This window comes from Gymnoscopelus braueri (assembly GCF_963280865.1).
Source record: "Gymnoscopelus braueri genome assembly, chromosome: 13".
NCBI lineage: Eukaryota > Metazoa > Chordata > Actinopteri > Myctophiformes > Myctophidae > Gymnoscopelus > Gymnoscopelus braueri.
This window is the reverse complement of record NC_137615.1, coordinates 38,023,945-38,037,880: the sequence shown is the minus strand read 5'-3', so window position 1 is coordinate 38,037,880 and position 13,936 is coordinate 38,023,945. Positions and strand designations below refer to the sequence as shown.

The 13,936-nt window shown below is 42.1% G+C and overlaps 1 protein-coding gene across 1 annotated transcript in view; it reads left to right on the top strand.

Moving 5' to 3' along the window:
• Positions 1 to 5,292: 5,292 nt before the first annotated feature.
• The window catches only part of LOC308099324 (cytohesin-3-like), a 17,748-nt gene continuing 9,104 nt past the window's right edge, over positions 5,293 to 13,936 (top strand). The window contains exons 1-5 of the mRNA XM_080448052.1: positions 5,293 to 5,430; positions 6,416 to 6,496; positions 7,116 to 7,228; positions 10,517 to 10,665; positions 12,504 to 12,615. Coding sequence (XP_080304178.1) covers positions 7,168 to 7,228; positions 10,517 to 10,665; positions 12,504 to 12,615 — 322 coding nt within the window. The 5' untranslated portion in view covers positions 5,293 to 5,430; positions 6,416 to 6,496; positions 7,116 to 7,167. The remainder of the gene's footprint in view (positions 5,431 to 6,415; positions 6,497 to 7,115; positions 7,229 to 10,516; positions 10,666 to 12,503; positions 12,616 to 13,936) is intronic.

Below are 13,936 nucleotides of genomic sequence, written 5' to 3'. Positions count from 1 at the left end.
GAGTAATATAGCCCTTAATGAACGACATTACACGTAGGACCGTTAAATTGCAAGCAGGCTTGTGTAGTTACTGTACCTTGACATGATGTAACTCCATATATCAGTGAGATATCTTCAATAGCTGCTCCGTTGATTATAAATTGATAATCCAAAGATATTCTCCTTATTGACTCAAAGTCACTCTTCTAGCACATAAATGAAACACAGCTGATTCTGTTATATAACGTCATTTTAACTTCTAATATCTGATAATAGCAAATGTTGATTTAGCTATTATTAGGAAAAAAGAAACGTACTGCATCCGTGGATCTAGATCTGGATCTTCAGCCAGTGAAATCAACAAGAAGTTGACATAAAAATAATAAAAATAATAATACATAGATTTAAATGTTGTATTGGGTGTTGAGATGTTATTGGCAGAAAATGATTTGTTTGCGTTACTTTATGTGCTAAAGAAGTAACTTGAGAGACATGTTTCATCGTGCAATGTAAGTCAACGAGGAGACCATTCTTGGAATATAAATGTATAATCAACGGAGCAACGGAGTGAGATAGCTCACCAATATGGGGAGTTACATCATGTCAAGGTAACTACACAACCCAAACCTCTACCAATTGAGCTTTAAGGGTTTTGTGGATCTGCATGTGTTTTATTAACTGATGGTTGTAATACAATAACGGGGCAACATTTGGTACTGTAAAGGGCTTGATATCCTTGTTGCACGCTGGGTCGCACACCAAAAGTAGCAGATCCACAAGCTTACAACGTGTCACAGCTTGACCCGTTGTGAGCTTGTAGATCTGCTATTTTCAGTGCACGACACAGACGTGGAACTAAGTATAAATCACCCTTAATATACAGTAGGCTGGTTCTACAAGCATGTCCAAATGTATTAGCGTTCCTGCTTTATAGATTTACAGTTTGATGTCAGACTATATGCTCTGCTGAACATTAAAGAAGTTTAACCATGGCATTGACTGCTTATTCATTAATGTCATTAACGTATTTACCATGTTTAGATGCCAGCAAAAATCGGCCTGTTAATTTAAAGGTGCTATAAGTGAAATGTTTTTGGTTAAAACAAACGTTGTTTTTTTTGTTAAAAAGTTTAAGCTCTATATTCTGATAGTAATCATTGCTATAGAGTGTTTGTTCAGTAACAGGTTTCCCCATCTCTCCATCTCACAGAAATATCACTTACACCACCTTTAAATGACAACAGCCAACTATTTGTCCAAATAAATAAAATAATTAAGTAGTTGGAGCATGCAACCACAGTGCATCAACCAGCTGATCATTTAGTCGGTTGGTTGGTGCTGACTTGGTGTATGTTTCGGGTCAAGTTCCTGTCTTAAAGGGATAGTTCACCCCCAAAATGACTTTTTCTATCCATTAGTCACCCCATGGAGACTTGAATTCATGGATATTTTTTGTTTTCGACAAAAACATAAAAATATCCATGAATTCAAGTCTCCATGGGGTCACTAATCGATAGAAAAAAAGTATATTTTTGGGTGAACTATCTCTTTAAGTCTTAAGCATGAAAGCCAACACCCAGAAGAACACGTGAAAAGTACTAGCAGAGACTGCTGTTGGTGTAGTGGTGTAGCCCCCAGACCCTGAATGCAGAGGTTCTGTGTTCGAATTCCCACGACTTCCATTGATGTATTTTAGGAACTCATAATGCAATAACGGCTCATAATGTAAGTTTGCAGACCCTGGGTACTAGGCAACCCTGCCTGGCAGAGACCTGTGTTCCGAGGAGCACACTTTTCTAGTATTTTTTTGTTTGACACAAATGGTAGATAAATGGTAAATGGTGCATTTCACTTTACATAGATTGTGCATTACATTCACCCATTCATACACCGATGGCGGAAGAAACCATGCAAGGCACCAACCTGTTCATCTGGAGCAATTAGGGGTTCAGCGTCTTGCTCAAGGACACTTGAACACTTAACTCTGGGGGAGCCCGGGATCGAATCCAGCCACTCTACCCCTGAGCCACTGCCGCCCCCGGTGTTTCTTTACGGTTTCATTTGTTTCTCCTTGCTCTCCCTTTGCCTGTACGCCCTCCTTTTTTCTTCTCCCTTGCTGAAAACAAAACGATAATGATGGAGCTCGCACAACAAACTAATTTCAGCCACTTCTTTAAAACGTAGGCATTTAGCAGATGCTTTTAATCCAGAGTGACTTGCAGTTACAAAGGTAAACACGAGGTAATCATCAAACGCATAGAAAGAGTAGCCTAATCTAGGATCATAGGTAAACCAAGAACCTATCATCAGTCTTAGTATAATATATTTAAAAAGAAATCTGTACATTGAAACTACTGTATTCACTACACAACTATCTCCACATTAATGGTCAAAAACCTCCTAATTGCACTTGAGCTGGATTTGGGTAAAGTGATGACACATGCAAGTATCTGACAATGTATAAAGTCAGAATACCAACTTTGATGAGACAGTATTGTGTTGTTTTAAAAACTTTTTTTTTCATTTGCTGAAAAGTTTATATTTTGGACATAGTCCTAAACAGGAATGTAGGCTATATGGCATGTCTCTGCGTTTCCACATAGCAGCCCTGCACCGCACCTTATGGCCACACACGGCCCAGCACACAAAATGTCTCCCGTTTCCATAGCACAATAGTAGGCTACCCCCACTCAAATCCATAGGTATGCATAGCAGATTACGGTCATTGTAATGTACAGTAAGTAGCATACATAGGTGGAGCTGTGGCGTGGAGGTCATTGCTTCTTGCCTAATGTAGACAAGTGGCCAACTGTACTGTATACTCCAGCTATTGGTGAGAACCAAATGGACCCTTACAGGTCTGTAAACTCAGAGTGTAAAAATTATCAACAAATGTAAACAAATCACAGCAAAACCAGTGCAAATCACAGCCAATCGAGTGCAATGTATACATATACAAATAAAAACAAAAATCACAGCAAATTATAGGCTATACATGTTCTGATGTCCTGGGGGAGAGCGAACAGACCTCACTTTAGTCTACTGAAACATCATGATTCATGACCACGGCCAATCAGTAGCAAGCAGCATTACACATCACCGGTTTGTTTGGCCCTGTTTGGCCTGCCTTAGACCTACCAGGGTAGAGTGGGGCCAAGATTCGCCCTCTTTGGCCCCACTGAGCCCACTTTGGCCATGGTCCTTGTGGTAACGATGGCACAAGCAGGCGGTGCGGTGCGGGGACTATTATGTAGAAACGGATACAGGATAGGTGGGCACTAGGGACATCTGGGCACCATGTTTTTGGGAAGACTGGGCACTAGGAACAGTGGGCACTAGTGAAATGTGGGCACCTGGACGAGTGGGCACTTAGGAGTGGAGAAGAGTGGGAACTAGGGACATCTGGGCACCAGGAAAACTGGGCACTTAGAAGAGTGGGCACTAGGGAAATGAGGGCACTTTGGGGTGGAGAAGAGTGGGCACTAGGGATATCTGGGCAGGAAGACTGGGCACCAGGAAGACTGGGCAACTGAATTAGGACTGGGCACCTGAATTAGGATTCGTGTCCACAAGTGTTTTTTAACAACTTCATCACAGTCTAGTCTAGCTTGGAAACAATTATTTTGCACATGTGAATGTGAACTGCATGACAGTTAAAGAGAACAGAGGGAGAAAGACTATGTGAGAGAAGACCTGACTGTAGGCTGTACCAACCATCACCCTGTGTGTTAACTGAAATGGACTGAATTGCATTCGGAACGCCATTAACACCTGCTTGGATTATTTATAAAAAAAATTCAGTCAAACATATTTAGTCTGCGGTGTCATGTGGTCACGCAGACATCTTGATAACTGACAGTCTGATAGAAGTAGACAAAACAGTGGAAATGCTGTCTTTATGCAGGCGTTGTGAGCTTGTAGATTGTTGTGACCTTGTAGATTTGCTATTTCCCCCCCCACAAATTGTATGGAGTGGATTTCCTAAGCAGTAGCCATTATGTAGGGTGAATAAGCAATTGCAAATGAGCCACCGTTATTGCCCCTTTTTACACCAAATCTCTTTGCCAATAAATCGCAGATCTACAAGCTCACAACATGTCTTAATAACTATTCCAGCAACAGCTAAATAACTGTACAAGTTACCAAATCAGAGATTTTTCATCATCAAGGTCTGAACTAATTCCTCATACAAGAGAACTGGGCACTATTTTAAAGTGGTAACTGAACTGGGCACAATAAGTGGGCCCTGTGCAAATCTGTATATCTGTGTCTTTGCTTTAAGTTTAATTATTTTATTAAGTAGTATCACTTTCATTAAGTGTAATTGTATCTATGACAACGGTTTATTTTGATCTGAGAAATTGTGCAAATCCTGTCTGTCTGTCTGTCTGTCGGTCTGTCTGTCTGTCTGCATGTAGTGTTAATAGGAACCATTATGGACTGGAAAATGCATCTGCTGTAAATGCGAATGTAACATTTTTTTTGATTGATTGTTTAATATTTTATTAGGCAGAAATGTTAAAAACAGCACATACAGTTAAAACAGTTAAAAGGTCCGTCCAAAAAAGTCCTTGCGGTTTTGTTTCCATTAAGGTCCTTGTATTCAATTCATAAAACATATAAAGTAGCACCAACAGTTCAAATATCATCAAATACAGAGAAAATTATAAAAAAAACATTACCTCGATCATTGTTCATGAATGATTTATAGAAAATTGATTTTAAAATGTAAAAACGGGTAATGGTCCCAGTTCTCCCAAGTGTCCAGGACCAGTTCTAAAAAAGAAAGAGAAAACAGAAACAGGACCACACGTATCCAGTTACCGTTGTATTCATTACAGTAGACTACACTAGAGAGCCTTGGAGTTCCTTTTATCAATGGGTTTTATGTAGCAATGGCGTCATCTTGTGGATACTGGAGAGAAATTCAGAGTAGGCTAGAATAAAGTCACTTTGCAGGTTGCTAATCCGGTCTGGATCTACACCGGATACGGAAATGGTGTGTCAATGTATGTGAGCGTGAAAATTACCGGATACGGTAAGGCGGGCTCTAGACCGGATCACACTGGTTCATTCAGAACAAAATCCAGGCTTTCTACAGGTCTGCGGTGACGTCGTACGATGGAGTCGCGGGCCGAAACGGCAGATCTGCAAGCCCTCAGCGCGACGCATCCGCCACGCGTTGTGAGCTTGTAGATCTGATATTTTCGGCGCTCGGCGCTGACGTACGACGAGGTACAAATCGAGCTTTTACGAGAAATGTCATTTCCAGTGAAAGTGAAAGTTTTTACAGTCACATGAGGAGGACTGACACGATGATATGGACATGACATCTATAGGTTCTGTGAAAACATTATGTATTCATAGGTATAGAAATATGTTTTTTTATGAAACAAAAACTTTGCAGATAGAAAGAGGATAATTCAAGCCTTCCGTACAGCCGCAATGTTGGTGAGTTTATCGTCGTTTAATACAATCAAGAAGATTGGAGTGGTGGAAAAAGTACTCACACGTTTTACTTTCTCTTAATAGTTTTACTTACAATGATAACAAATGTATTCACATTTTTCCGTGTTATTTTTTTATTATAAAAAAAAACATTATTTTATTAATTGCAAAAGTAATCAACAGAATAATCGCTAAGAAGACAATCGATAGTTGCAGCCTAATATATACATACTGTGTCTAAATGAATTCCATATTCCATCTGCCTCATATGAATTATTTTGCCATTGGATATCAGTGTAAATACCTGTAGAAATGTGACATGTGTCCCCAGGGATGAGCTGTAGGGGGTGCTATGGGGGGTCGGCGACCCCTTAGTTCTGGCGCTGGCTGGGGGGCTGGGAGCTCCACATGCACGCGCGAGCACGCACCGTCAGCTGCGGTCTTAACACCTTAAAGTTTAAACAATAGCCTCTCAAGGTTCGCGCCGTCAGCGGCGAGCCGTTCTCAATAGCGTCTACCTGGCTGCTTTGCATAACATTAGGCTACTCGAAAAAAGCCATGGACTTGAATTGAATGTGTACATTCCTCTCACAATGAGAGACAACAGTCTCTGCACTGCAGAGTGTGAAGGGGATCGCGTAGAAGAGGACCCAGTTCTCTGAGACAAGACAAAGACAAGTTGTCTGATTATTTTAAGTACTTATGTGTGGGTGAGTCTATGTAAAGGGCTTTTATATAAAACTAAAAGGAAAATAAAATAATTAATTAATTGAAACAAAAATAAAAACAACAAATTAACAATGCAACTAAATAATAAAATATAATTACATTAAAAATCACATGTTGAATACAGTATTTCAACTAGCACTGAGCTGATTGGCTATGTGCACATGCGTGCACGTGCGCGTGCACGTGAAGTCAGAAAATATAGCCCCCCTAGTTCAAAAATCCACAGCTCATCACTGTGTGTCCCATCTGTCCCCTCCAGAGATGACTTTAACATCAAGGTTCTCCATTCGTTTGTGGAGCTTCATGAGTTTGCAGACCTCAACCTTGTGCAGGCATTAAGGTAGGCTGTGTGTGTGTGTGTGTGTGTGTGTGTGTGTGTGTGTGTGTGTGTGTGTGTGTGTGTGTGTGTGTGTGTGTGTGTGTGTGTGTGTGTGTGTGTGTGTGTGCGTGCGTGCGTGCGTGCGTGCGTGCGTGCGTGCGTGCGTGCGTGCGTGTGTGCGTGCGCTCGCGATCGTACTTGCAGTTATTTTGACTGTGAAAAGGCTAGCAGTCCTCATGTTAACAGTTTCAATGAACAGAATGATTGATCTATTTTTTTAATGTGTTTAGGTCTTATAGATAAAATAAATAAATAAAGGCTACACTCTGGACTAGAGTTATCTCCACTGATATCAAGATATACTCTGATCTCCTGTATTAAACTGTAGAATCAGAATAGCTGAGGCATAGGATTTGTAATTTATGAATATAGATTGTCATTTAGATTTGCATAATATCAATACTGCATAATATCTCATTAAACAAATGTATTTCTCTCTTTCTCCCTCTATATGTTCCACAATTCATTCTGTCTGTCTGTCTGTCTGTCTGTCTGTCTGTCTGTCTGTCTGTCTGTCTGTCTGGCTGTCTGTCTGGCTGTCTCTCTCTCTCTCTCTCTGTTTCTCTTTCTGCTGTTGTAGGCAGTTTCTGTGGAGCTTCAGACTTCCGGGTGAAGCCCAGAAGATTGATCGTATGATGGAGGCCTTTGCCTCTAGGTATTGCCAATGCAATCCTGGCGTCTTCCAGTCCACAGGTAACACACACACACACACACACACACACACACACACACACACACACACACACACACACACACACACACACACACACACACACACACACACACACACACACACACACACACACACACACACACACAAGTCAAGTCAAGTCACCTTTATTTATATAGCACATTTAAAAACAACAGCAGTTGACCCAAAGTGCTTTACAATCACAATAGTATAACCTAATAAAAATACAGCATAGTTAAAGAAACATAAAGCAATACCTAAACAAAAAACACCAAAGATAGGAGAACATAAAAGAAATACAAAAAAGGTGGAAAAATACATTCAATGGCCATAAGTTAAGAATGCCCTCAGACTGAGCTGAAGGCAATGGAGAAGAGGTGGGTTTTTAGGGTGGATTTAAAACTTTCAATGGTGGAGCTGGATTTAATGTGCAGTGGTAAATTGTTCCAGAGTGTGGGCGCAATAGCGGAGAAAGCCCGGTCACCTTTTGTTCTAAGGTTTGTTGGGGGAATGTCGAGGGGCATTTGGGAAGATGACCTAAGAACTCTGAGGGTAGGAGGTGCAGAAAGTAAGTCAGAAATGTACTGTGGTGCAAGGCCATTTAAGGCTTTAAAAACAAAAAGTAAAATTTTAAAATCAATGCGATATTTCACTGGTAACCAGTGCAATTGGGCCAGAACCGGGGTAATGTGCTCTCGCATCCTGGTTCCAGTCAGGAGTCTAGCAGCAGAATTTTGGACCATCTGCAGACGGGAGAGAGTAGACTGAGCCAGCCCATGGTATAGCGAGTTACAATAGTCCAATCGAGAGGTAATAAAAGCGTGGATGACTGTTTCCAGGTCCCTGTGAGTTAAAATGGGCTTCAATTTGGCTATGGTTCGTAACTGATAAAAACTGCTGCTCACTACACTTGAAATTTGTTTGTTAAAATTCAAGGAGGAGTCCAAATAAACACCCAAGTTTTTTATAGTGGTGTGCAAATTCGCAGAGAGGGGGCCAAGAGCGCATTTTAGGCCAGTGATGGACTGTTTCGGGCCAAAGATAATGATTTCAGTTTTGCTTTGGTTCAGCTGGCGAAAATTTGTAGCCATCCAGTCTTTGATGTCATCAAGGCAATTTTGAACTCTATTTAAGGAGGACGTGTCGTTTGGTGTGACTGGGAGATAAAATTGTGTATCGTCGGCGTAGCAGTGGTAGGGGATGTCATGTTTCTTAAAAATGGAGCCAAGTGGGAGCATGTATAAGGAGAAAAGAAGGGGCCCTAGTATTGACCCTTGGGGGACACCGCAAGTGATAGGGGCTGTACACACACACACACACACACACACACACACACACACACACACACACACACACACACACACACACACACACACACACACACACACACACACACACACACACACACAGCGGTAGATATATGTGGCAGTCCCAGACTGCGTCCCCAGGACAGATAACGGCTATTAAGGCCACAGACCAATCACTGGTTCAGTCACAGATCAATGCCCCAGGCTCCCTGTCTTGCCTTCATAAAGCTGCACCTGTCTGAGACCATATACATCTTTAGCATGCGACTACAACTGTACATTGCTGCCCCTCAGACATGTTGGTGTGGGTCAGTGCATTTCCCACACAGTGCGTCTCCTCTGGCACACGTTTTGTTGTTGTATTAAAATGTCCATCATCAAAATCTTAACCACTTTCAACCTGCCGTCCCTATTTTAGGTATGTCATTATAGTCAGAAGTATTCAGCTATTTTCAGAAATCGTCTAAAAATTTGAATAATTTTGCAAAAACAAATGCAAACTTTTCAAAAAGAAAAGAATGGAAAAAAGTGATAATAGCAGATCTACAAGCTCACGGTTGTGAGCTTGTAGACAATTGTATTCACAATTTGTTGTACGGCAACATACTGGGCCTTAACCACTTGAACCCCACCGTCCATATTCTGGGGGAAACATTAGCCAAAATTAGCATCGGCTGTAGATCGGCTATTTTTTGTGAGATTTGGTGTAGAGTGAAAAAGTGGTCAAAGTATATACTTGTGCCTCAAGTCCAGTTCTCTGAAACTACAGGGGTTTAAGTGGTTAAATGGTTAAATCCCTGCCCTCTGGGAACGAGTACACTTTCACAGAATTCCTCAAAGGCTTCTGTATCGGGTGCTATCAATCCCATCTTGACTCAATGTCAGTCCAATTAGTTCTCCGTTGTTAGGTGGTAGCTAGGTGGCTAATTGCTGTGTAATCATTATACTGTATGTGGTTCCAGCAGCAGTGATAATTCAATTGATCGGCGGTCAATAGCATGGGGTCATTAGCACAGCTTGGACAGGTCACATGTGGCCTTCGGTCCACATGCTAGCTACAGGGAAATGTTAATGAAGAGGGCAGTCATGAATATTAACACATGCCGACCCACACTGATACTACTCATCCGCTGGAACTAGTTTGCCTTGGTGGATCAGGGGTATTTGGTGTGAGGTAGCCTGGCTCCAGCCCCTGAATCGCTAGCCACGCCCATAATGGATTGAAACAAAACGAAAATTCAGGCTGAGTGTCAGGCTAGGTGTGAGGAGTTCTGGGACTGAATTACAATTTTGTGGCTTATTGTGCGTGTGCGTGTGTGCGCGCATGCATGCGTGTGTGCGCGTGCATGCATGCATGCATGCGGTTGTGGGAATGAGTGTGTGACCTAGATTATAGGGCTCTTCCCTGATTAAATTCTCTGTTTTATCAGGCAGGGTCATAAGTGAGGAGACATGTTAATGGATGGCTGTCTGATTCATCATAAATTGTTCCAGTTCTGTCAATCTTGTTATTGATAAATTTGGCATATAGGTCCCTCTTTTGTTGCGACCTGTGAGCTGATCGTGAATGCACAATGCATCTCCAAAATCCTTCTGGACTTCTTTGTACATGCATTGAGCAATTGCATGCTTTATTTATGCATTGCATTTGGTCCGATACATTTTTAGTTCTTTATCACAATTCGATCCAATTAATTAACAGAACTAATGGATTTTGACAGGCTATATATAGGCTCACCAATCTGTGTGTTCTTGTTTGGCTTGGCGTGCGTGCGTGCATGTCTGGGGGTAAGGGGCGGTGGAGGGTACACTGTTGTGGACTGCTGCTGCAGAAAGCCTGGTGATGTGAGGTTAGGTTGCGGATGGATCCTGCAACATGACAGACTATGGAGCTCAGTCAAACTTTATTGTCGAAACGTTTGTTTGGAAGCAAGCCCGTTTTTTTTTTCTTTTTTTAATGACAGCCTGTCTTGTTGTCTACAGACACCTGCTATGTGCTGTCATTCGCCATTATCATGTTGAACACCAGCCTCCACAACCCCAACGTCAGAGACAAACCTCCCGTGGAGCGCTTCATCTCCATGAACAGAGGCATCAATGAGGGGGGAGACCTTCCAGAGGACCTGCTCAGGGTGAGTGCACAGTAACATTCTCAGTGGCCATTTAACGCTGAGAGTTAAATCACAGAGGTTCAATTAAAGGTGAAATCCATAGTAAATAAAATGTTACTTTAACCATTTTGTATGTTAATACAATATAACTAACACAACTGCGGTGGTTGTAGGTGGTCTACCTGCTATTCTACTGTGAAATTAAGATCCTGTGGTCAGGTAGGACCACTACTGGTTGACTAGCCTCGATCTCCAGGCTTTTATTGTTTAGTTTAGCTAAAAAATAAAAGCCTGGCCCAGCGCGTCGGTGTACTCGGTATGAGGAAGTGTTTCATTTCCCAACCAACCAGAGTGCAGTGGGCGTCGCTCGTAATGTTGTGTTAACGGGGCGGGGGTTGACGGACAGATCGGTGAACCAATGGGATCAGCCGCAATCTCTCGCCGGCTCTATACACCCGCCCCTCTATACACGAAATCAGGAGCGTTGGGGCAGTCTACTGGTTGACAGTACTGCATGAAGCTCAAAGTGTACTACGGGAGGAATTACTCTTTAAGCTTCATGCAGTACCTCTTGCCCAAACAGGCATTTCCGTCTTTGCTCAGCAGTAGACATTTTAGCACTCATGCAGGAGACACAGGTCCAAATCCCGCGTATTACATCTGATAATTACTGTAGTCCCCCCTCCCCCCCGGGTTTCCAGAAGGTGGCATACTTGTTTCCTGTTCCGGTGGATTTTCCCATAGCTTCAGTTGATTGGCTCATTTGATTGGCTTGTTTGAGTGATTGCTGCCGAGCCAATCAAACAAAGCTATGGGAAAATGAACCAGAACAGGAAACGGGTATGCCACCTTCTGGAAACCTGGGACAACAGTTATGCACAGAGCTTGTGTGTGTGTGTGTGTGTGTGTGTGTGTGTGTGTGTGTGTGTGTGTGTGTGTGTGTGTGTGTGTGTGTGTGTGTGTGTGTGTGTGTGTGTGTGTGTGTGTGTGTGTGTGTGTGTGTGTGTGTGTGTGTGTGTGTGTGTGTGTGTGTGTGTGCGCGTGTGTGTGTGTGTGTGTGTGTGTGTGCGCGCGTGTGTGCGTGCGTGTCGTAAGAATACAGATACAAATCAATACAGTGACAGAGAGTGAAAGTGAGGGTCACAGTTAAAGTGTGTCACAGAGAAGGAGCCAGAGGCCGAGATGGAGAGAGAGAGAGACGGATAGGAAGAGGAAGAGAATGTGTATCTTGACAATGTATTATTTTTCCCACTGCCGATAAAGAAGTCATGCCTCGGTAATTGAGATGCTACAGCTCAGCTGGATGTGAATCAGCAGCTCAGCAGCCACTGATGCTAATAATCTACCCTTAACTCTCAAAAAGAAGAAAAAAGTTAAAGTAGTTCAAATCACGTAGCCTGACGTGTGTACCAAAGTGCCCTCAGCTCCACTTTAAGTTCAAAAGGACACAACTTTGAAAGAGTAGCTCTGTGTTACACATTGTCTCACTTTAACAGTTTCTACACCAACCAGCTCTGTGAGTCATCATGCCGTCTCTCACTTTCCTTTTACAAGACTGAAATAGAATCTGTCAATATCCTTATTTTTATGCACCGTTAATCTAAGGACGGGTGTGAATAATTGAAGATGCAGAGTTTGTCTGTGCGGGTATGAGGTGTGTGAACATGTGTTCATTTGCAAGTTCTCTTGTGTGCTAATGCTTGCCTTTCTAAGATGAACCTTTATCGATCCCTGGAGGGAAATTCAGTTCTCACCTCATTTATCCCTCTTTGGTTATTTTGTATTGCTACGTTTCTCCGTCAGTCTCTCTCCTCACCCACTCATTTTCTCTCCCTCCTGTACTCTGCTTCAATTTGCAGAATCTATACGAGAGCATAAAGAGTGAACCGTTTAAGATCCCAGAGGATGATGGGAACGACCTGACACACACCTTCTTCAACCCAGACAGAGAGGGCTGGCTGCTCAAATTAGGTGAGTGCAGTTGATTCTCAACATTTTTACTATCAAGGACCCAGAGTCTGCCCATTTGTTATTATTTTTTAATTGTTCATTTAACTATGAGAGTGTACTAATGGAACCAAATTTGGTTCCATTAGTACACTCTCTGCGTTACAGACCTGTGAGGGTCCATTTGGCTTCTAAATATTCATCATTTAGATGGGGGACCCCCTAGTATGAGGCGCACTACTGTATGTAGTTTTGAGCATTCTTACTGTCTGTAACTCGCCAATAGCGTCACCACAAAATGTAAACAAGGAAGTGAATGTAGTCTCATGCATCTCTGTGGTATCAACGCTTACTTACTGCGTTCACACTAGCAGCGACAGAGGCTACAAAATGACCAAGCCTTGCCAACTACATTGCTGCCGAGTCACAGTTGAGTTGAGTGTTGCTCAAGCAACATTGCGTGAATGAGAAGGGTAGGGTTAAATAGCACAGGTAACTGATTTACAGCAAGAATTCGTTTTTATTCCATTTACGGAACATTGAATGGACACATGGAATTGTGGGGAGACAGAAAGTGAGTTTAAATGGTGAAACAAAAACATATGATTGATTGACGCTTCACTGCGTCACTGGCTCAACCTTTTTGTAGCTTTTGTAGCTCGGGTGTCAGTTTGTATCTTAATGTCACTGGCTTTCCATTGAAAATGGCTTGCCTGTTGTTTTGTTGTTGCTAGTTTGAACACAGCATCACACTTTAAATAATGGACTTAATGACATTTACGGTAATTTATTAAAGAATATTACGGCAATATTAAACTAGATTTCTATGTAGGCATTCAGGAGGTACCAAGGTATTCATAAAAGAGCCAAATTAAATGAATGATATTACATGGTGGACCCCGAAACTTACAAGTACTGTACTCTGAGCAATCTTCATCCAGTGCCTCTGCTCACTGTTTTGGAAATTGTCTAAATAAATGCAATCCATACGGCTGAATACTATCAGATCCTTTGAGACATTAAATGTATTTTATTTCATGTATTGAAAAGCCAGAGAAGACAATGACAATGAAGTATTTTTAGCCTTTGAGCTTGGGAGTGATTTGAATAAAAGCCCACCATAACAGGCGGGATAGTGTTCACACCGGTGTCAAGCTGCCCTGTTACCATGGTGCTGAGTAGATCATACATTTTCCTTCAGTGCACTTGTCACATCCTATATTAAAATTGCCTAGTAATATGTAACCATGCCTGGAATTAAAAAGGCACTCTTCAATTGTGTGTGTGTGTGTGTGTGTGTGTGTGTGTGTGTGTGTGTGTGTGTGTGTGTGTGTGTGTGTGTGCG